Source organism: Uloborus diversus, chromosome 8 (genome assembly GCF_026930045.1).
Source record: "Uloborus diversus isolate 005 chromosome 8, Udiv.v.3.1, whole genome shotgun sequence".
NCBI lineage: Eukaryota > Metazoa > Arthropoda > Arachnida > Araneae > Uloboridae > Uloborus > Uloborus diversus.
Window position 1 is genome coordinate 40017390 of NC_072738.1, and position 25845 is coordinate 40043234.

Here is a 25845-nt window from a genome sequence, read left to right on the forward strand (position 1 = left end):
ACTGTCGTTCGGGAGAAGAAGCTTGGACATAGATAGATAGATAGATACTCAGATTTTATATGTGTAAGACTAGCTGCGTGCCCGGCGTTGCACGGGCTACCTAAAAAATGTAAGAGCAGTCCAGTTGATGCTTTTGTAGTACACTGACACTAGTTTCTAACGCGTTAAGGAATAAATAAATGCGCGTAAAGCAAGGTTTGCAAAACACCTCATCAACGTTAATAATCGTTATCAATGATACATGTTATGAGTACATTTTCAGTCAGCACAAAAGGGGAAAATATATGCATTATCAACTATAATCTTTACTCACGTTAAACTGAATTACATCTGATAGACTATATCGGAAATATTTATGCACAATAACAATCCGCTTTTTACATAAAATCGTCTACTACCCGGCGTTGCCCGGGTGTTTATTAATGCAACATACCACTCAGATAAATATTTAGATGGATTCTATCCACATGGTCGTACAAGAATTACATCAATCCGTTTTCCAGGTACAAACCCTCAAAGAACTCAAATAACTTGTAAATCACTCATTTACTTTACGACGTGCACGGTCCTCCTCGAAAATGAAAGTTATGTCATGTGACGCGTATTTAACAATCAGGCTTGAACAAAGAAAAAAAAAAAAAAAAAAAAAAAACAGCAAAATTTTGCTGCAGATTACGGCAAAATAATCGAAAAGTAAACAACTTAAACACCCTGATTACAGGAAAAGCCTCAAAACAAAAACAAGAATTTTACCTGAGCATATTCGAGAAAAAAAATGGCAACAGATCTTTCATCTCAATGATTTTCTTCACGCTCACATACATTTTAATAAAAGTATTGTTGCGGAAAGTTGAGATGAAGCACTGAATAATAATTTAAATGGAGGAAAGCCTTCGAAAAATAGGGATTTGATTTTGAAATCTAAGAGTCATAATTAATAGTTTTTAATTGATATCTCCGCTAATTATTATCGGAGGATTATGTTAAATAGCCAAACATGAAGACGGGAAGATGACGAATCCATCGATACCTGGTTCGATGGTCAGTTCACTGTCGTTCGGGAGAAGAAGCTTGGACATAGATAGATAGATAGATAGATAGATACTCAGATTTTATATGTATAAGACTAGCTGCGTGCCCGGCGTTGCACGGGCTACCTAAAAAATGTAAGAGCAGTCCAGTTGATGCTTTTGTAGTACACTGACACTAGTTTCTAACGCGTTAAGGAATAAATAAATGCGCGTAAAGCAAGGTTTGCAAAACACCAGTAAAACATATTTTTGCCAAAACACCTCATCAACGTTAATAATCGTTATCAATGATACAAGTTATGAGTACATTTTCAGTCAGCACAAAAGAGGAAAATATATGCATTATCAACTATAATCTTTACTCACGTTAAACTGAATTACATCTGATAGACTATATCGGAAACATTTATGCACAATAACAATCCGCTTTTTACATAAAATAGTCTACTACCCGGCGTTGCCCGGGTGTTTATTAATGCAACATACCACTCAGATAAATATTTGGATGGATTCTATCCACATGGTCGTACAAGAATTACATCAATCCGTTTTCCAGGTACAAACTCTCAAAGAACTCAAATAACTTGTAAATCACTCATTTACTTTACGACGTGCACGGTCCTCCTCGAAAATGAAAGTTATGTCATGTGACGCGAGTTCAACACTCAGGCTTGAACCAAAAAAAAAAAAAAAAGTCAGTGAAATTTTGTGGCAGATTGCGGAAAACCCCCATAAAGTAAACATTTTAAATCCCCTGATTACAGGAAAAGCCTCAAAACAAAAACAAGACTTTTACCTGAGCATATTCGAGAAAAAAAATGGCAGCAGATCTTTCATCTCAATGATTTTCTTCACGCTCACATACATTTTAATAAAAGCATTGTTGCGGAAAGTTGAGATGAAGCACTGAATAATAATTTAAATGGAGGAAAGCCTTCGAAAAATAGGGATTTGATTTTGAAATCTAAGAGTCATAATTAATAGTTTTTAATTGATATCTCCGCTAATTATTATCGGAGGATTATGTTAAATAGCTAAACATGAAGACGGGAGGATTACGAATCCATCGATACCTGGTTCGATGGTCAGTTCACTGTCGTTCGGGAGAAGAAGCTTGGACATAGATAGATAGATAGATACTCAGATTTTATATGTATAAGATGGTTTAAAATTTTTAACTGTTGCCATCTTATGTTTGTTTATAAATAAAATATTTGTAATTAATTCAAGCAAGGCTTTTAAAATAACTTTCAATTTTCGTTCTTTGCTTTGCTTTTACAATAATTTAGACATTGGGATGGTCGTCAAGTTTTTGCATGTGTAATTTTGTTTTTGTTAGGAATATTGCTTCCTCGTCAAGCATGGGGAGGGATCAGAAAAAAGAAAAATATAGAAGAAAGTTTCGTGATGGCCACAACATACTAGTTATATAATGGATGCTGAATTTCTCCCTCATATGCTATGTTGATTTGCTAGTCCATGTTAAGATAATTTGCTCGTCCATGTTACGGTAATTTACTCTCCATATTATGGTAATTTCTCAGTGCAGAGGAATTAAATCCACCGATGGTGGTAAAAATAAAATCATAGAAAAAGAACAAAGTCGAATTTTCGAAAAATCGCTTCGATGGCTACATTCCCACGCTACAAACTAATTTTGTGCCAAATTTCATGAAAATCGGCAGAACTATCTAGGTGCTATGCTCGTCACAGAGATCCAGACAGAGACTTTCAGTTTTATTATTAGAATAACATAGTATAAAAATAAAGATAGCGTCAGTTAAAAGGGATCCTTTAACCAAGTGTCTCTCTGTATTCACAATGAAATATTCCTGAATTGCTTTCTTCTCTTCCATCTAAAGAAACCATCCTGGCACAGTTCTTTTGATACCAACTTCCTTGTCTCCCTTGTCCCCCAAGTAAAAGACAGATGACAACCACTTGTTCCTAATCCAACGATTCAAGTCCAAACTAAACTGCCAATTAAGCAAAAGACAATCAGGTCAAGAACTGTCTTCCTTGATGGAACACTCCAGATTGAAGAAGAAAGAAGTTTGAACATGGCGGCCGGCCAGATGGAACCCGAAATAGTTTTCAATGTCGGTTGAAGTACATCTCTCTTCGAAGAGATTTTTGAGTGTCATACAACATTGGTATAAGAATGAAGACTTTGCACCCGAGGCACGTTTACAATTATAGAATGAACATTTGAAATTTTTGATGGACTTTTCAGAATTTAAAGAGTAGGGCACAAGTTTCAGAAAAAGAGACGTAATTTTTTTCGCTGGGAAGATTAATTACATGTACTACTCACGTGCTTAGCATGCACTAAGATCTTTTTAGACTTTTTACATTTTAAACCTTTTTCCTTTTGTAACTGACCAAATCGCACTGAAATTGAAAAAAATTCTTTTATGTTTAAAAGGGCCCGACAAGTGACAGAAAATTTGATCAAATGAGACACGCAATCATATCAATCATTGAAACTAATAAATCCATTATTGGTATAACAATATTCTAATAATGTCACATAGAATAATTTAAGAATTTGTTGCCGTGTAGCATGTATTTTTCTTAGAAGAAATATTTTTAGTTGCAAAATGCATACATAAATGAAATAAAGCTTAGAAGTTTTTGCATTTATACAAAACTAGAATATGTAAGGTTTTGCCATTTTCGGACTTTTAAAATAAGAACAAACAAAAAGCTTTTGTCGGATGTCTTTTCATCCATAAGCTCATTTCTTTTGTATTGAAAAAGGCGTTCCTTGTAACGCCTTTACTTTAACGTAAACTAAAGTAATCTGCAATTTGTACTTTTTGACGTTGTTTGTTCTTATTTTATTTTTCATGCACAAAGGTATTCACTTAACTTATACTGCTTTCATTTCTCTTAAGTCCCAGATTAGGTGAGTATTCCACAAAACAGAAATCCGTTAAAAGTTTTTGATACCATCCTTTGATTAACAAACTTAACTTACCATTACCATGTACTAGAAACGAATTGAAAACATCGCGAAACATCAGCTCAGTGTAGGGCCGTTCCATGTGACGGAACGGGACATTTTGAGTAGTTTTGTTACAAGATTTTGCTTTATGCATACAACTAATACAAGCTAGAAATTTTATTTTTGATAGTAACAGTAAAGATTTGTCATAAGAACTGTGTAGAACATCAAAGTTAGTCCGTTTGAAAAAAATAATTGAACGACATGCAATTAAAAAATGCCCGTGACGGAACGGGAACGATTCGAGTTCCGTAAGTCACGGACATTTTATCGCGTATTCATCAATTATTTTATTTAAAAACGATAAGCTTAATAGTCTACGGAATTCTTATGAAAAATCCTTACTGTTGCCACCAAAAATAAAATTTCTAGCTTGTTTTATTTGTATTCATAAAACAAAACATACTGAAAAATGTCCCGTTCCACCTAATGGAATCGCCCTGTACAGTACAGGGTCTGTTTAAGCAAATTAGATATTCAAAAGATGAAAAAAAAAAAAAAAATTGAATTTTGACATCTTGAATTCAAATTATGTTTTTCGCAATCACGAGTGTGTGTATGTAGGCGTGTGTGTTTGTGTGTGGGGGTATGTGTTTGTGTGTAGGGGTTATGTGTATGTGTGTAGGCATGTGTGTTTGTGTCTGTGTGTTGGCATAAGTGTGTGGGTAGTTGTGTGTGTATGAATGTGCGTGTGTGTGGGAGGGTATGTGTATGTGTGTGTAGGCATATGTGTTTGTGTCTGTGTGCAGGCATGAATGTGTGGGTAGTTGTGTGTACGTATGTGTGCATATTTTTGTGTGTGTATGTGTGGGTGTCTATGTATGCGTGTGTGTATGTGTGTGTAGGTGTATGTATGTGTGTGTGTGTGCGTGCGTGTATGTGTAGTTGTGTATGTATGCGCGTGTGTGTAGGACATGGATGCAACCTGGAGATGGCTTTCGCTATAGGAGCAGCATCGTGAGGAGCCTGTCGACGGTGATGGTGCGGAGGGCGGCGGTGGGAAAAATCAAAGGACGCCAAAAACAGTCCAGTGGGAACAATAAGCAATCGTGATTGCTCAAAAAAAAAAAAAAAAAAAAAGAAAAGAAAAGAAAAAAAAAAAAAAGAAAAAATATGAAAGTAAAAACAGAGGGCTTACGTTTACAAGTCTCTGGAAAATGGCCTTCAAGTCGCCACCCTTCTGCATGGAAATGATACGCAAGTGATCCTCTTCGTTGCACCAGACCAAGAAAGTCTTGGCGTCATTGTGGTAGATACCACGGCCGGTGGGCCAATATCGGCAAGCATTGGCAGCCTGCAAGAACCTAGAAACGAAAATGGACTTCTTATTAATCAACTTACTGTATGTTGTAATTCGTGTTCAAAATGAAGCAGTTTTTTAATTTATGTACTATATGCATGTGTACATTTTTCTGAGTAAAATTTTAATGGATACAATTTTTTTTTAGCAATCTGAGGTATATTGTTTTTACAAACTTTTGCGACAATTATACTGATTTCGATTACTTTTCCCGCCATATTTCCAGTATTATTATTATTAATTGTAGGGGAATGTGGAGCACAAAGTGAAATGGTGAATATTTTATCTCCTTTTTGCGCCACCTACCTAGTAATATTTTAACTATACAGTAACACATGTAGTCTATCCGATCAAGAAAAAATTACCTCTGAAAATCAAAGAATAGGATAATACAAACAATTTTCAAAAACTGATACTCATACTGTAATATTTCACTGTACGTCAAAAATTATTTTGGTTATTATTAAATGACGGAGTTCTTGTTAATAATATTTTAAATATTACTTGAGCTCTACTAATATTCAGTGCAGTATTTATTTATTTAATATTAAGCTTGTTTGTACTTTGAATGCTTTGTACAGTTAGTCAAGTGCATGCGGGGCAAAGTGAAATAGTTCATTTCATTTACTTCTTCAAATCCTTTATCAAATCACTTACGTATTCGTTTATTAATTGTTTCATTTACATTTCTTCATTTAATAACTTCCTTATTTGTTCATTTTCTCTCTCTCTCATTCACTTATTTTCTAACTAACTCACTATTTTATTTATTCATTTACTTTTTTTCACGTATTAACTTAGTTATTTATTCGTTTATTGTTTCGTTTCCTATTCGTTTATTCATTCATTCTTTTGTTTACTCATTTATTTGATCAAACATCAATCTTTAACAATGGAATAGAAAATATTTCATTATATTTTTTTTTCTTTCACTTTGTCCCATAAAAAAAGAAATAAAAAATTTCTACCTTTTTTTTTTGCAGGTGCAAATTAACTGCAGAAAATAAAAAATAATATTTCAATGCCAGTTTTATTATAAAATATATTCTTCCTTCTTTATGTACCGTAATTTTCAGAAAAAAATTCCCAACTTGTTCATTTTGAAAAATGTAAGTGTTCTTAACTATTTCACTTTGCCTCGCATTCCCCTACTATCAATTTATTTCTTAACTTGTATTTCTCTTTTTAAAGATTGCAGAATTTTAAAGCAAAAGGCACAATTTCTAAGTCCTTTTTTTTTGTTTTCACTTAAAATTTTTTATTCGTGTATTTCATACGAGAAAAATTGCATTAATTTATTTGATTGAAATATTAGTTGTGATGCAAAAACTGGACAACAACAGAAGCATTTCAAAAATCATGTTGCTAAATGAGATTAGATTTGTCTAACGAAAATTATACCTCCTTTTAGTGGCTACTATTTAGTTGTTACTAGGTCTTTTAAGTCTAATAGTATATACTACTACCTTTTAGTAGTTACTATACACGTCCTTTCGGTAGTTACTACTATTTATTAGTTACTATAAATTTTCTACATTTTTCAGATTTTCTGTGATTGTTAAAACCAATTTCTTAAGATAAAATAAAATAAATTTATTAATTAATCTGAAATTAAGATTAAAGGAGTAGGAAATGTTTTTTTTTTTCAAATAATTTAATGTTTGGCGAAAAAGGAAAAAATAAAAAATAAAACGTTTTAGTTAAAACATTTAGGATAAATATATATTAACATACATGCTTTTCTCTGTATCAAAATGTATTTAGTACTTAACCTGACATTTCATATGAAATTTTAAGTGTTAGATGATTCCAAGTATATAGTGATAATTCCAGTTGAAAAGAATTTTCACCACAAAATAACTCCAGATTACAGCACTAAAAAAAAAGCAAAAAAAAAAAAAAAAAAAAAAGCCTTGATCAATCAAGTTTTACCAAAATGATAACTAACATGCCTATAATAATCGAATTACACATAGTTGAATTTTACAAGGAAAAAAAAAAGTAATTTTATGCTCACATTTTGAAAAAAAAAAGGGGGAGGATGGGAGGGGGAATCTGGTGGTTGATGTAATGAAATGAATTTTATTCTATTTAAGTTTCTGAATTTAAGTGACCTTTAGAAGGTAGAAGGGATTCTTTTCGGATAGGATCTTTTTCAAATTTATGTAATTTTTCTGTGATATTTCCCGATTTCCCCCAACCTTGGAATAATTCTGGATTTATATATGTATACTTTTCGTGTGTATAGCACATCCATGTTGTATTTAAATACAAAAACCTTACTCTTATCAGTATCAAATTAACGGATCTGTTTCCGTCAACGTAGCATCCAAAAGTCACTTAATGTTGTTTTCCGTCCCGATAGTTTAACGTTGCAAAGAAAGTCGTTTGACAGTTTTCTTGTTTTTTTTTTTTTCAAGATAAGGATATTATATAGGGATAAAAAGGGAAATTCGTGCATAGAAGAGGCTGAGAAAATTACTTTTGAAAAACTCTCGACGTACCGTGTTGATTAAACAAACTTTTATGCCTAAAGTTGGACTTAATTTAAGAAAAACCGGTAGTTTTCAGTAAGAACCTGCAAACAAGTATTTATGTCATTTACTGTCTTAATAACACAGCAATAGAAAAAATTAAACATTTCATTCAAAAACACAAGTCTACCTAAATATTTAAAGCGACAAATTGAAATAATTATTTTCTAGATACAAAAGTTTTTTACCCCTCAAGCATAAAAACTACTTTAAAAAGAAAAGTTTTTTTGATGGCTAGAATTTATTTTTCCGATTAGAATTTTTCAGGGGTGATAGTGGACTTTTCTGAAGACAGTATGAAATTTTCGGAAACTATGAGGAAGCCTCCCCCGCCCCTTCCTCTTACTGTAAAAGCTCTTCAAATATTAATTACCAAAAATCATTAAAAATCACTGGAAAAAAAAACATTTTGAAAGTTTTTTTTGTTGTTGTTGTCAGTCCAAAATTTTTGGAAATTTCGGATCCCAACCCCCCCCCCCCCTGGAATTTTTAGAATTAAGCTTGAATAATTTTGCATTTTTTTTTTTTTTTTTTTGAAAATACTTAGTCTTACCTGTCACCCTCCTTGAAGAGGAAGTGGTCATCAATGAGCTGTTGCTGAGTTGCCTTGTCCATTCCAGTCAGAGGGTGATATTTGCCCTTCAACTCACCTTCGAATGAGCTGAAGATGGCGCTTACTTTTTCTTCCATTTCTTTGTAGTTCTAAAGCAGAAAGTTGCACCAAGTTAATAAAGTGGCAGTACTAATTAAAAGAATTAATTTGCAAAAATGCCCCTTTTTGTTTAAAATTTATTATTTTGGCAGATGTTTGTCAGTAATTGGCTTTTCTTTTCTGAAATTCCTCCTCACTTTATCATTAAAAATGATCTGTTTTTTTTCTAATGTTGCACCACTCAAGTTTGGTAGCAATTTTAATTAATTTCATAAAGCGTTTAATATGTATTTAACTGTCGACAAATGATATGCTATGTTTTCAATCTATATTGCTTTCGTTACTCAAAAAAATATTTAATTACACTGCGTGGCATGAAAAACTATCCTGACACTGTTAATGCTGATTCTTATGTAAAACGACCTCCCGAATCCAAATATGACCATCGTTTTGCCCCATCAAGCACTCTTTAGAGATAGCAAACGACTTTTTTTTTCTCAGTTGTCTGCAGCTTCAAAGCCCTCATTTTGATTTTAAGGGAATGGAAGCGTTATAAACCGTTAGGGCAGAAGAGAAGAAAAGCTCAAAGCCATGAACATTTGAAGCTAGGGGAGCGACTTAGGTAGAGGGTATGCCCTAAAATTTTTTTAAATCATCAAAAACGACGCATGTTAAAGAATGGCACATGACGATCATGTTATCGTCGTGCCAATGCTAGCATACGCGCTGAAGACATTCGGCGTCAAGAAAATCCATCTAATGACTTGGTCCTTGGTCTCAGAACCCGCGACCAAAGGCGTACGAGGTCAACGACTAAAAACACTACGCCACTTAACCGATGAACTAACACGAAAAGAAACATTGGAATAGTTTATTATTTAATTAAATCGTGTTACTCGAAAATATTTTAATTATTACTAGCTCGAGTCAAATATTTTGGTCAGCAATGCTGTCGAACTTCGTTAGTTCGAACACGCTAAAAGCGAATTACTACAAAGACGAACTACTTTAGTGATCCCCTTCCTATTGATAGTTGTTTATTGATTTTCGGATAAGACTAGTTGATTTTAAAGCTCCCTTTGAGCTCGTTTTAACAAGGTTAGACTGTATTAAGTTGCAGAGCTTTTCTTTTATTAATATTTTAAAATCTGTTAAACTTCTGATGGAGAATTGAAATAAAACATATTATTTAAAAGGAGTCGGTGCCCTGTTAAGCGTAATGTTAAATTTCTGAACTTTATGAAGCTTTCCCTCAAAACGTTTAATGATAGAAACTTACCAATTTCAGTCATTTCAAAAAATATCTAAGAGTCTACTAAAGTAAAATTTTAAAGCAATTCTATTCATTTCATAAATTATTAAATTTTAACCAATAGTTACTTTCTGAATGGAGGAAAAAAACACCGTTTTTGCCTATAAAAACAGCTGTTTGGAAGAAAGTGCGCCCTGAAACAAAAATTTCCCTTCAGTATACGAACAAAAAAATTAAAGCTGATTTCTAGAAAATGGAACACGAGATTTTAAAATCGACATTTTTAGACAATCGCATTGGAAAATAAAATTGTGCGTATATTTAATGCATTTCTGACCCATTAATATTTAAATTGAGTTACTTTTAATCTATGTGGAAACATGAATTTGGTGTCCCTCGAAAGTTCTTGATTTGAATATTTTAAATATATATATATATATATATATATATATATATATATATATATATATATTTCATCTAATGAAGGCAGCGATTTAGGTTATTTAGCCTTCTACAGACCTAGTGCGAACCCCCGATATGGCATGCAGTCTTTCATGTGCCACCATTAAGGCGCAGATGTCAATGGCACGGATAATTTGGACGCCCAGTTTCCAGCAGATGGAGCCGCGTGGACTCTCTTTCATGTGAAATTCGCAATATGAATTTTATTTTTTCCGAGGGAATTCTAAGCCAAACGAATACCCAAGGGATCTTTTACATGCCGCATAATCATATAATATGGATTATTTTTATAGATTTTAAATTCATAAAAACCGAAAAATTATTAATTAAAAAAATATTTATGGTACCAACTCCCCTTAAACTTTGTCTTGGTGACTTTTCCCTCTAGCCAAGAGCTTAGGTAGAACTTTTATGATATTTCATACGTTTTTCTATAACTTCCCTAAATCTTCCATTTAGTTACGAAATCACAATAAAGAGCAGATGAAATTAATGTCACAATTATTAATTAACTTGCAAAAATACCCGGCGTTGCCTGGGTCAGTAATAAATATGAGAAAAAATCGTTATTTGCTTTTGTTTTCTGTTTTAAGTGAAAGAATTTAAAACACATCTTTTTGACGTGATTAAAAATAGAGTTTCTTCCTTACCCATAAAACTAAAATAGCAATAAGTATAAAGAACAAAATAGTATTGATTTAGAAACGAAAGCACTATATTTAAACATATACAAATTTACAAAACATGAAATTAATCTTCTCATGTTTAAAAAGATTAATCTGTTGATACTTTTTTTTTAACATGGAGTCTAAAACCTTCTCTGTATTGCTATTGAAGTTGCTCGTAATCCCCTTATACTTGCTTTAGTTATTTTGGGAAATTTCAATCATTGTGGGCTCTTGGTGCGATTTTACCGAATTTGCAAGAGTCGTTTTGGAGTACCTTCGATGATGCTCCCCCCTTCTTTTTTTACTTTGTAAAACGATATGATATTAACTTTCATTACAGAGATATCGTCACCAGATGCTGAGATACTTTTGGTCACCATAAAATGGCGCTAAACAGTTTCATCCGAAATGTTTCCAAAATAAGTAGTAAAATCTGGTGATTGTTTGAAATTGTGCAAAAAGGAAAATTAATGGAAGTTTTTGTGCTGTTTATGGATTTGCCTAATTTAGTTGCTGGATTATTTAACACAGTAAAAAAAAGTCTTTTGAAAATTCTTTGCTTGGCGATATTTTGTTTACATGGTGAAAGCTGAGAAACATTATGACGTAGTCTTCGGCTTCAAAAACAGCGACGTTGAAAAAACTGCCAAATGCATCAGCTACGGAAATCTTTCTGCAAAAATTTTGGCGATCTGCTGGTTGATTGGATAATGAGTAAGTGTTCAATCAGCATAAATAATAATAAAAACCATTAATTACATTAAAGTTCCGTTTAAGTGGAAAATGATCAGCCAAATCATGTATTATTTGCCAATCTTGTGCAAAAATCTTACTTCCAGATTTGACTTGAGAAAAGCCTTGAACAGTCACGAAAAGCAAAGATAGTCAACAATACAACAATTGTCGCTATCGACAGGGAGTTGAGATGATACACTAAATACTGTATTGAGTTGAGAAAAGCCTTCGAACATGGAACTAAAAAGCTCATAACTCGTTTTTTATTCTACTTAGAAATTTCGAACAGGTGCCATCTTCAGCAGAAAAATCAGAGCTTTCGATGGACATATAATGTAAATATGTGCAAGTATATTTTCATCCCAATATTAAAGAATTTATACAAAAATTGTGTTTTATTGCCCCCCCTAAGGGGGTTTTGCCCCCCCCCCCCATAACGCGACGAAAACTACCCTATGTGTTATTCTGATGCATAAGCTATATTATTGTAAAGTTTTATCAAAATCCGTTCAGTATTTTTTGCGTGAAAGAGTAACAAACATCCATACATCCATACATCCATACAGACAAACTTTCGCATATATAATAGTAGTTAGATGTCTCAAAAGTAATTTTATGATTACTCTTTTGGGTTGTTACTAAAAATTTGAAGCTTCGTCTATATGTGCTTATTTCGGAAAAAGTTTTCAAAATTCTAGAAGTTTTATGTCCTTTTCTCTTTAAACAATTTCTCTTTTTTTGCACCTTTTTTGAATTAAACAATCGTTTGGCACAATATAGCCTACTAAAGCTCTTGTGCCAAAAAAACCCAATCTAACCAACCAAAAACAAAGATCAGGTCAGTGTCTTACTGCTTCGGTCAGGCATGGGTTGAAGGCGTATCCCTTCAGACTCCTTCCGCATCTGACGCGAGTGGACACGACAAACTGTCCGGTGGGGTCGACATTGACCAAAGTGTTGATGTCTCCAAAGTCGGTGGGGGGGATGCTTGTCAGTGGGCTTGAATCCCTCGTGGTAGTCCTCGATGATGGGGTTGAAGATGGGGGCAAAAAGGGTGTACGCCTCAGCATCGGGGGCGTAGATGCCGACGCCGCTGTCCAAGTTCTCAACTCCTAAAAGGAGACATAACAAATACATAAATACCGTATAAAGGAGTTTCCGTAAAGCAGTTAATTAGCAGTAACTAAAATTCCATAAAGCAGTTAATTAGTTAAGCAGCAGTACAGCAGTTTCCATAAACAGTCTCCTTTACAGTTTTCAAGAAGACGGTTGTATAAGTACCATTTTTTGTTCATGAACATCCTCATATAGTGTCGAAAAGTACTTGACACATTTAAAAAAATCATAGAAAAGCAATAAATTGACGTATGAATATGCAGTTTGGCCCATAATACTTTACAAGTTCAAGAGTTTTTTTTTATGACACCATAAAAAAATTGTAATAATAAAAGATCTGGTGCTATACTCTCCGGGTAAGGCAAAGAAATACGTTTCGTACTTTGTATTTTACACAAAAAAGGTTGACATTGCTGTGCAGAGTTAAGCATTCAATAATTCTGAAGTTACTGTTTGTAAGCTATTTTTGAGGTTGTTGAAAGTGCTCTTTATACATATCTATAGGGTGAGTTCGATCGAATCTGCCATACGAAAGGGGGTGATAGAAGAGCCCAAGCGGAGCATAGAACCACCCATTATCATATCCAATCCTTAACCGTAACCGAGTTTTGGTAAATTTAAGGAAAATGAGTAAAAAAACAAAATTCTGAGAAAACGACTGATTTCTGAAATTCCTGTAGGACCTACAAAGAAAATAAGTACATATTTGGAAAGAGCAGACTAAATCCTACAAAATGATACCTTTCGCATTAAGATAGTCGCATTTTACTGAGAGCTACAAGCTTTGAAACATTGGACACACTCAGAATTAAAATGGTGCCAACGTTTTTAATCGACATTTTCAAAAACAACCGTAAGAGCTACAATCGGGCAAATCTACCAAAAACTGGCCCATTTTATTGGCTTTCAGATGATACAACAACAAATCATATTGGGCTTCAAGTTCAGCTCAAAGTCAGGCTTTTGTTTGAAACAGTGTAAAAATCTGCATTCGTTAAAAAAGGAAAACCAGCAAAGAGTCGCACCTTTCTGTTTTGAATTTTCTGTTTCACGATAGCATGTTGCTTTCTTTGTTTAAGAAAATGATATTTTTATATACAAATAATAGTTTTAACATTTAATTTAGAGAAAAAACATATGAGATAACGATTCGTAGAAATAAAAGAAGCATTACTTTCCCGTGCTTTTCACAAAGGGAAAATCAATAACAAAAAATGTTACACCAACATCGATTAGTACATTTAATAAACCTGCAAAATTTACAATAGCTGCTGAAATTGGTCGCCGCCACATCTGATACACGCTCTTGCCCTTTTGCGAACGGAAACAACCGTTGCTCTTAGAGAAATTTCATTCCTTAGTTTCCCTACTGCTTCAACAAGCCGGTCGCTCAATTCTTTCAAACTTGCTACTTCTGTTTCGTAAACTTCTTGTTTTAAGAATCCCTAAACAAAGAAGTCCACTGGCGTCAGGTCTGGGGATCTAGGGGGCCAAGGGATGGGGCCCATACGACCAATCCATTGGGGATACTGTTCAGTTAGAAATTCCCGAACGGCATTTGAAGAATGTGCAGGGGCTCCATCGTGTTGGAAAATGATTTCTGCCCTCTCCTGAACAGGAATAGCATCAAGAAGGTCAGGCAAATTATGTTCAATGAACTCTAAATATGTGTTTCCTTTTAGGTTACCTCGAAACACATACGGACCAATTAAATGATCTCCTATTACGCCAATCCAAACATTTATGCTGAATCGAGTTTGGAATGATGAGTTTTGGGTTAAGAAAGGATTATGTTCAGTATAATGATTTTAGTTATGCAAATATATGATGCCCCCTCTAGTGAACAACGACTCATCTGTCCACAATATCTTTCTTAGAAAATGGTGATCTTCAGTGTCTCGGTCTAGTAGCCATCTGCAAAATGTTACCCGCTTTTCTAAATCTGAATTGCGCAGTTCTTGTACTAGAGTAAAATGATACGGGTGATACTTGTTTTGGTGCAATGTTTTCATCACTTTACGTTGTGATAGTCCACCTTCTATAGCAATCGAGCGTGAACTCACACTTTGGTTTTCCACTACTCGGTCCAGCACATACTCCTCAACATTGGCAGAACGGTGATCCTGGCCCCTCTCGAACAACGTACCAAATGAACCTGTCTCTCTGAGCTTTCGATGTATAGAGGCAAACGATGTATTAGATGCAGAACGATTTGGGTAACGGAGCCGGTATTCTTTCTCGGCTCTGCGAGCATTACCATCACAAAATCCGTACACGAAATGCATATCAGCATGCTCTTCGTTAAAAAATCGAGACATACCCAAAAATCGAGAAAAGAATATAGCAACTTATCTTTAGAAACTTTAACGAAAACTTTCAAAAACTAAAAACACACTCTCTACTGACTTACTGTAAAAAGAATCATAATTCTAGCAATTTTCAAAACACATTTACAAAATATCAGAAAGAAGCAAACGATACATAAAATATTATGACAAATGAATAATTCTGTTTAGATTTTATCATTAATTGTTTTGTTAAACAAATGCTTTTTATTTTCAGACGATATTTTTCACAATCATAAATTGTAATCGGAAGTCTTTTGATGGGTCTGTATACGTTTTAAGGTCTTATAATGCAGAAAGCTCATATTTAGAGTTCATTGAACATCATTTGCCTGACCTTCTTGATACTATTCCTGTTCAGGAGAGAGCGGAAATCATTTTCCAACACGATGGAGCCCTTGCACATTCTTCAAATGCCGTTCGGGAATTTCTAACTGAACAGTATCCCCAATGGATTGGTTGTATGGGCCCCATCCCTTGCCCCCCTAGATCCCCAGACCTGACGCCAGTGGACTTCTTTGTTTGGGTATTCTTAAAACAAGAAGTTTACAAAACAGAAGTAGCAAGTTTGCAAGGATTGAGCGACCGGCTTGCTGAAGCAGTAGGGAAACTAAGGAATGAAATTTCTTTAAGAGCAACGGTTGTTTCCGTTCGCAAAAGGGCAAGAGCGTGTATCAGGTGTGGCGGTGACCAATTTCAGCAGCTATTGAAAATTTTGAAGGTTTATTAAATGTACTAATTGAAGTTGGTGTAACATTTTTTGTTCTTGATTTTCCCTTTGTGAAAAGCACGGGAAAGTAATGCTTCTTTTATTTCTACGAATCGTTATCTCATGTGTTTTTTCTCTAAATTAAATGTTAAAACTATTATTTTTATATAAAAATATCATTTTCTTAAACAAAGAAAGCAACATGCTATCGTGAAACAGAAAATTCAAAACAGAAAAGTGCGACTCTTCGCTGGTTTTCCTTTTTTTAACGAATGCAGATTTTTACACTGTTTCAAACAAAAGCCTGAATTTCAGCTGAACATGAAGCCCAATATGATTTGTTGTTGTATCATCTGAAAGCTAATGGAATGGGCCAGTTTTTGGTAGATTTGCCCGATTGTAGCTCTTACGGTTGTTTTTGAAAATGTCGATTAAAAATGTTGGCACCGTTTTAATTCTGAGTGTGTCCAATATTTCAAAGCTTGTAGCTCTCGGTAAAATGCGACTATCTTAATGCGAAAGGTATCATTTTGTAGTATTTAGTCTGCTCTTTCCAAATATGTACTTATTTTCCTTGTATGTCCTACAAGAATTTCAGAAATCGGCCGTTTTCTCAGAATTTTTTTTTTACTCATTTTCCTTAAATTTACAAAAACTCGGTTACGGTTAAGGATTGGACACGATAATGGGTGGTTCTATGCTCCACTTGGGCTCATCTATCACCCCCTTTCGTATGGCAGATTCGATCGAACTCACCCTGAGCAATGTATGAAGAGCAAAAATGAAAAATATCTAAACGGCAGTAGTATTTATTATTAAATATTTATAACTAAACATTTTTTATTATATTTTTTATGATGTCATTAAAAGAAACTCTTGAACTTGTAAAGCATTATGGGGCAAACTGAAAATTCATAAGACAATTTATTGATTTTCTATGATTTTTTTTAAATGTGTCAAGGACTTTTCGGACACCCTGTATAATAAGCCAATGATCGAGTAGCCCGCGAGTTTCAACAATGAAACTCGTGCCGCGGAACGATAATTTGATAATGTGTTTTGGCAATGTTTAATATGCAGGGAAGGGCTTTGTTGCGACAAAGCGACAAGGCTGAACTCGATCCGGTATCTTAACTGTTTTACTGCTAAGACTGCGTAATTTCATGGGAATGAAGAAACGAAAGAATAGTCAACAATGAACGCTACCTACTGGAGTTTAGGGTTAATCCACTGGAGTTAGGGTTACAATTTCAACTATCGAAATATCACCAAACAGGCAATGGCTTCGTTCAAATGTAGAAGCAATTTTCACCCGTCATACCTTGACGGTCGACTTTCTAGTTATATAAGTAGAGGTATTTGTACGTTAGAGTAAGTTGGGATATCACGCCCCACTTTAACAGATACTTTTTTTTTAATGAATGTTAACGAAAAAAGATTATGCCTCCTTTTTCTCTAAATGTAAGTCCAGATGCTGAGTAAAATCTATCACGACAAAAAACTACAAATAAAAATTTTTATTGCAAAAAAAAAAAAATAAATTTAAAAAAAATGCAGTTTTGGAACATATTACCTCGTTAGTCAGGCAGTTCGCCCGTTTAGATCAGGAAAAATGCCCCACTTGAGGTAATATCACCAAACTTCCAAACTTGTTACAATAAGGGAAAAGTATTGACAGTTAAATTAATTAATGCAAATCAATAAAAATCGTAATATGAGCAGCGCAATAGTTATAAATTTGTGTAAAAAAATGCATAATGCATTTTATTTATGCGTAATAGTGTTTGTAACGCATAAAAATTGTAGAAATCAGAAAAGGATAGCTACTGTGGTTTTAAACATATATTTTGACACTTTCAAAATTCTTTTACTCAATTTATTGATTTTCCAATTTACCATGCATTTGTGTTAAACACGAGTCGTACAACATCAAATTTTATTAGTTACAAAAAGTAACACAATACAATAAATTGTTGGTAAAATAGAAAATTAATGGCAAATTTTTAAAAACCAATTTGAATAATATACTTTTATTAGTAAAATACCGCAATTAGCATCGCGTATGAGAAAAAATAGAAATGATGCTATTTTTATTGTACGCTTATATTAAGTGAACCTATGTTAGTATGTAAATTTTTAACAAAGGTAACCACATTTATGTCTTGCTAGATGAAATATGTTAAAATGTTATTCCCATTTACGTCATCACCATCCAACGCGGAAGCTATAATCATGTGGTTTGTAATGATAGACTGAGGATAAAATTATATGAAGCAGGGATGCACCGAATATTCGGTATAGTACTTATTCGGCAGACAAACCGAATATCCGGTTCCACCGAATACTTTAATATTCGACAACCGAATCGCAAACTAATTTAAATATTTAACAATTCAAAAACAAACACATATTTTTTTCATAAAATGAAGGAAAGTCAAAGTCAATAGTATAGTACCATAGTACAAAATTAATTCAAATTGTTATAAAATTATTGCATTCAATTTAATTTTAATGTAAGAGAAAACACTAAAACACTCAGAAGTAAAATTTAAATTTTGTTGCTTTACGATTTTTTTAAATCTTAAGACAAATTATATTAACATTTTTACTATGAACTGAAACAGTAAAATGAAAGAAACTCATAGTATTAATATTACGTGTTCATAAATAGGTAAAGTCAATGAACAGTTTTTTTTTTTTTGTAAGAGAAATGCAAGATTGTTATATTTGCAACGTAACATGTTACACTGATTATCATTTATCAAATCATACACCAGGGAAGAAATTAATTATCAATTTATGCAAAATTTCAGATAAACACAAACCAAATTTGAAATTTACTATACTAATTTGCTTTGGCTTTTGGAATGATTTATTTTTTAAATTAATTATTGTACTTAATATGCAGATAATTTTAGGACGTTAAATGGAAAAAATATTAACATTTCACAAAAGACAAAATATAGAAGTCGTTTACACTGGCGAAAAAGCCGGCTCTGATGAGAAAAAAAGTCTCATGCAGAAACTTTTTTTTCCTAGTCCTTAGCAGGTAGAAAGCAAAGTGTTTATTTCCATCTCCTGCTTTGAGCCAATCATTGTATTCCTTTGTAACTGTTCCTAGATAAACATTTTCAATTGAAAACTGGCACGAAAAAAAAAATACAGTTATTACAGTTTAAAAAACAATTATCCGAATATTTGGTATTTGGTAAGAATTTTAACCGAATTTTTGGTATTTGGTGCACAACTAATTTCAAGCGATATTTTGAATCCTAGTGTGGTACGTTACATACATGGAAATATATTTTAATGCCCCCCCCCACAAAAAAAAGTTTCATAGGTTAAATTGTGACTGTGTTGGTGATGAGAGATATTATTAATGCAGTCGAAATGCACTTCCTATTTGCTTTATCTAAAAAGAGGCAAACACTTTTGAAGCAGCATTAAGTTTTTCACATTCTTCCTATTTTCCTCTGAGATGTTACATATGCTTTACATATATTTAAATTCATGAGTACTGGGCTACCCTTCCCCCTTCGTTGCATCAATCTGTCTTAAATACTTATCATCTGATTAGATGACAACTTGTATAGGGGAGACTGGGGATATTTGATCCCTAGGGATACATGATCCCATAGCCAAAAATGTACCAAAATCATTAAGTAGAGATTTGAAACCTGACAATAATATATTAAAGTTATACTTGTGCATAAAAACTGGCAACATTTTTTTTTTTTTTCAGCCATTTTGTTTTAGCTCAAGAAATGATCGTCTAAATGTGTCAATGAAAACTTTATTTTAGGAAAGTATTCCGAAGTTTACATTATCCGTTAAATTCAACTGTAAAAAAATTCCAAAGTGTAATGTTAAAGTATAGACAGTCTTTAATAGTTGAAACATATTTTTAGTAAATTGCCACTGATCGTCAATAATAGAACTGTAAGAATCGCATATTAAGGATACTTCATCCCTTCGTTTAGAGGGATACATGGTCCCTTGGATCAAGTATCCATATGACAATATAAACACAATGAAAACAATATAAATGTTGTTTACTTAGTTGACATTAACTTTAAACACTCAAAACCCTGTTAACGTAATAAAATTTATCATAGTTTGTGTGATAGATTTAAACAATCACTATACTGTAAATATGCTAAACAACTAAAATATCAGTTCGCACTTGTAACCCACATAACGCCTCAAACATCTAAGCATAAACTAACTCTACTGATAAATTATGCTCTGATCAGCCAAATGAGCTTGAACAAGTTGAAATAAATGTCAAATCTTTGTTTAAAAGAAAAAAAATGATTTTGCTATAGTTGGATTTACAACAAAAAAGTAAGTTGCCCATTATGTAGACCCATTGGCGGATAGAATGCAAAGTTGGATTTCTAGAGTTTGACATAATTTTTCTGAAGCGAAAAGGTAATAGCTTAATCAATCTACTTTTCCTGAAAAATTGACAAAATGTGTTAAGCTGCACACATCCAGTTGGATTGAACGGAGCTTTAAGAACTACAACAAACAAGTTGTTTGCATTTAACGTTTCAGGTTTTGAAAACATATAAGCTATTCTTTCTTTTTTATAAGTACACTGATACTTACATTTTTCTTCCCTCTTTTTAAAAATTAATTCAATTGATGAAACTCTTAATTTTATTATTGCAAGACAAGAAGCAAATAAGATGGTTTTCGTGCTTGTCATCCATTTTTTTTTTTTTTTTTTTTGATTTGTTGTAATTTTTACGTTAAAAAAATGTTAGTTTTAAGTAACTGATCAGAAGCATCATAAGTTCATGAAAGTTGTGTACATTTTTTCAAATGATAGGAAGAAATAAGGAAGGTAAATCAAGTTTTGTAATACAGTAAAACCTGTAAAGTTGACCACCTTTGTAAGTTGACCACCTGTCTATGTTGACCGCTTTTGTCGGGAACGGAATTGGACCTATCTTATATAATGAAGGAAAACCTCTGTAACTTGACCACCTCTCTATCTTGACCACCTGTCTATCTTGACCACTAATGTACACCAAATTTGGTTCGGAGTATTGTAAAAAACCCTTTGTAAGTTGACCACTAGGGTTTTTTTTTTTAACTTAATCAAGCAAATTATTTTCTTTTATGATTATTTTTTTTATAGCTTTCCAAGAATAATTTTGATGCTTTAGACCAGCATTTTACCAACTAAATAAAACAACAGCATAAAGCTTATGCTGCTCCTAATTCTCCGAACTTGTTTTTCTTTTGTTGTTTTATTTGAGATTGCTTTTTGTACTCTCTGTTCAATGAAAATAAAAAACTGGTGTCAGTAGAAAAAGTACAAAGTCTTTTCTTCCAGTAGCAATATTTTGAGGCAACACTGGAATTGTGCTAAAGAGAAAAGTTACTTATTTCTGGTGCAAGGGATTAAGACATAGGATATTTTCATTTTCAACTGCCTTTATGAACTAGGAGAGTCCAGCTTGCTGCTAGTTGTGTAAAAGTTTAACATAAAATGGTTTCAAAAAGAAAGTTAGTTGAACTTGAGATTGATAAAAAGTATGAAATATTAAAATTATATGAAAAGGAAGAAAGTTGGTGAAAATTAGCTGACACTAACTACAATGTCTTTCTAAAACTACAATGTCTAATTTAGTAAAAAACGAGGAAAAAAAGCAAAAATATTTGAATAACTTTTTAAATTATTGTTTCAAAGTAATGTTAAACAATAAAAGTGACTTAAACAGAAAGAGTAAGTGGCAATGATTCCAGAAATGAATACATGGTCCATGGTGCAAGAAAATGACAAAAAAAAAAAAAAAAAAACATTACCACCCTTTATAAGTTGACCACCTGTCTAAGTTGACCACCAAAGTACTGCACCGCAAGTGGTCAACTTACACAGGTTTCACTGTAACCTGAAATGTTAAACAACTTACTTACTGCATCGCTTATATATTTAATGAGTACCCATCGTATAAGTGACTTTAAAATAAGCTGATCTCTACAAGGCACTTTTTAAAATCATTGCCAGAATGACTTGAAAAGGGAAAAGATTTAAATGATTTTTAAAAAAATCTTGAAAAAAATGTCCATTTTTCATAATGTCTAGCATAACAAAATAACATGAATAACTAACATGAGTAATGTACAAATTATCATTTGACGATTAACGCTTACTGATGTTTATTATTCATACTGGAAAGCCGCCGTCATGGTATGACAGGAGAAAATTGCTTCTACTCTTCTACATTTGAACGAAGCAATTGCCCGTTTGGTGATACTTTGATAGTTGACATTTTAACCGTTACTCCAGTGGATTAACCCTAAAGTCCAGTTTATAGCGTTAACTTTCAACCATTTTTTCGTTTCTTCATTCCCCTGAAATGAGTCTTACCAGTAAAACAGTTACGTAACGGGATCGACTTTAGCCTTTCCACAATAAAGTCTTTTCCTGCCTGTTAAACATTACCAAAACATAATATCAAATAATCATGCCGTGGAGCGAGTTTCATTGTTGAAACACGCGGGTTACTCGATCATCGATTATCATTTATATGAGGATATTAGCACAAAGAATACTGATATTTGTTTGCTGTACGAGTTTAAAAATACCTATGGCTTTCAATGTTAAATACTCTTAGTTTAATATATATATATTAGGCAATGAGAAGCAAAGGGATGTAAGTGGACATTTTCAAGTTTTGAGTAAAACGCGTTTAAAGATAACATCCTAGGTAGGCTTTCATTGAATTCTTTTTTCTAATTCATGCTGTACAGCAACACCTACCAGGGCTACTAGTATGTACTGTATCTTGCCCAAAGACAGATGAGATGTTACATTACTATTTGTCCTGATTATCTCCAAATTTTTAGTTTTACCACTTACATCCCTTTGCTTCTCACTACCTCATTTGAACTTGACAAAGATTTTAAAATAACGAATAAGACTTCTATTAAAATTGTCTCGCCAATTTTTTAAACAAAATCTAAAAATAAAATGCATTTCCCACTGCATTTGATATTGCGTTATTTGAAGAAATATTGGTAAAGTAAACAGTAAAATATTTCATAACAAATTTTGAATTTGTTCTATACGAAGAGTTTAGCAAAGATATTTGGTGCTAATTTGGATGCCATCATTCGACAGCAGTAATGTTAGTTTACAGCATCATTGTATTGTAGCAGTTATTGAATTGAAAGTATATGAATCTTGACTGTTTCTCTTAACACTTATTGTAATATAACCTAATAAATTAATTCATCAAGTAATTTATAGAAATTAATTTTCAACTTAAAATAAAAAGTAGTGTATATCGCCTCAGACACTTAAAAAAGTTTCTTTTCTCAGTGCATATGAGATGTTTAGAGTTTGAAAAGAATACTATTGGGCCAGAAAAAAGTTTTCATGGACCTTCAATTTGCGATTAAAAAAACTAAAAGTAGGTCTTACAACCAAAAGAAAATAAATAAAAAAAAAAAAAAAAAACTTCATTGTTTTTTTTTTCTCTCTTTTTTGAAAAATGCTTAAATTTTGCTTGACATCAAAAGTATCTTCGATGAAATAATAGGGTGTCATTAAATAAATTACGTTATGAATGCTATATGCACCAGTTTATCTTTTTTTTTAAAGTTTTAGCTGAAATTTTAAGCAATGATACAATTATATCAAAACAGCTGGTTACATTGATTTTTTGTCTTCGAAGAAAACCCCCACTTTTATGTGACGAGGGAAAATGAACTAAGTTTCACGAATTTAATTTTCTCTTTCAGATGCAGTCATGATCATTAAATAACGAAACTTAGCGAAGCAAAAATTTTAAAATATAATCATCAAGCATTTTACGGACTATCTCAAAATGCTACTAATATACTAATTGCCAAGGAAATTTTTTTTAAGCCCCTCTAGGAGAAAAGGCGTAGACTAGGTGAGTGTGGATTGCAAAAATATAGGGGAAAAGGGGACTCATGTGAACACGAGGCACATGTGAACATGGTGTGTTTTACTAAGATCACTTCAAGCAAAAAATCTGAAAAAATTCTCAAATAAGGACAGCATCAGTTGTAACTCTGGGACAAACATTTAGAGCAATCAGCCATCTTATGTTTCTGTGGTGGAAAATTATTTGTTTTAGCAGGATCTGAAAAAAAATAATCGCTGTCTTCTTCACGTGAAAACATTTTTAAAACTAACTGCTAATCTAAATCTAAGCATTACGAACCATTGTATGAACATTTAAATAAATTTATGACCATGTCTAATTTTTTTATTAAATTAAAAATTCTTTATTTTCTCGAGTTAGCTCTAAATTATACGATGGGCACTTGTGAACACAACATCTAGGGGCACAAGTGAACAGCTCCCATAGCCGCTCTTCGTAATATTGTTATTAGTTTAGATCATTGTTAAGTGTTAAAAAATGTGTAAATTTTTATAATTATTATTTTCCTATAATCGGTTTGTAAATTTATTGTTTAATTTTATAATTAATTTTAAATATTAATACATATACATTATTTATTTATGTTTATTATTTAAATTCTTTTGTTACTAAATAGTTGATCAATAATTTAGTGTTATATAATACTTACAGGAAGTAAAAAGACACAAAATACTTTCATTTAATTAAAAACTGAGGTTCTAAATCATTTTAAAATACATTATCAAGCAATGTATGAAGCTTAAAAGCTTATTACATGTGAAACTGACACATTATAGGTTAAAACCTTTCAACGTATTTGTTATTTAGGTATATGTTTCATATTTGAAGTATTTTCAATTAAAATATAATGCTTCTCCTGCATTTTTGACCGTGTTCATATGTGCTTCTCTGTAGGGGACATGGGAACAACTGCATATTTTAAAAATATCATAAAGAAATATTTTTTTAAAAAATCCCCCAAAAAATCCATGACACAAAAGAAGTTTGTTCAATCTTGAAAACACTTTTGCGTTGAGAGATTGATACGATTTTTTGAAAAATAAAGAAATGAAAAAAATTGTTCACTTGTACCTCCTATTCCCCTACTTATAAGTAAATTAATGGGAACAAATTTATTTTTACTGGCGTATTTGAAAAAAAAAAGTTAGTTTTTAGAAGAATAATAAAAAAATCATTCATAAAATCATCAAAAAAAAAAAAAAAAAAATCTAAAAAAAGATTTTTGCCGCACTCTGTAGAAAGAAGAGAGAAAGAATAGTAAATGACCAGGAATAATTTTCAATGCGGAATTGTTTATTTATTAATACTTTCAACTTTATGACGGAATTGATTGTAGAATTTAAATAAATATGACTGAAAATATAATCGTTTTCAAATAAAACACTGATTATTACATATGTTTCATATTGAAGTAGATTTGCGGCTTGTTCTTGAAAAGTGCTCCCTTTTACAGTGGAACTCCGCCATTCGTCCGCCTATACTTGTACTACATACAGGGCTGATCCTAGCAGGTGTGTAGCTTGTGCACCGCATACGGGCAGTCAAACAAAGGGGCTGCCGCAGGCCGCATATAGTTCCAATAATCAAACAAAACTCCTCAATAATTTTTTCACAATAAAACTTAAAATAAGTGGAACAAATTCGCTGAATTTTAAATGTTTAATAAAAAATCAAAATAAGGCCCGATTTCCCGATAGCATTGCATAGTTTAAGAATTATAAAATGTTAGTGCACAGTACGCTGGTCCATTGTCCATTAATATCTACTCTTTTTTCACATATCCTTCATTTGATTACAAAATATGTGGCACAGTCAGGGAGGGATACTGGGGAGGGAGGGATAATGAAAGCAGTTGCCCTGTCCTGAAGTAGTAAAGGGTACCTTTGAATTGTTATCATCATATATGGGTCATTCTCCAGAAAACGTAACTTTTGAACTCAAATATTTTTAAATTTCGAAACCTTTTGTGTGTTTTTTTTTATTTTTTTTTTCATTTTTACATGAAAGTGTTACTTACTAGAAGTAACCATAAACAATTGTCCAGCTAAGTTCCAGTTATTTTACTCGTAAATAAAAAAAAAATTAAAAAATGCCTTGTTCACGGAA

The 25845-nt window shown here is 32.6% G+C and overlaps 1 protein-coding gene across 1 annotated transcript in view; it reads right to left on the minus strand.

Moving 5' to 3' along the window:
• LOC129227535 (arginine kinase-like) overlaps positions 1-25845 on the minus strand; it is a 40568-nt gene that overhangs the window by 9974 nt on the left and 4749 nt on the right. Inside the window, 4 exon segments of the mRNA XM_054862110.1 lie at positions 5177-5342; positions 8426-8574; positions 12493-12615; positions 12617-12753. Coding sequence (XP_054718085.1) covers positions 5177-5342; positions 8426-8574; positions 12493-12615; positions 12617-12753 — 575 coding nt within the window.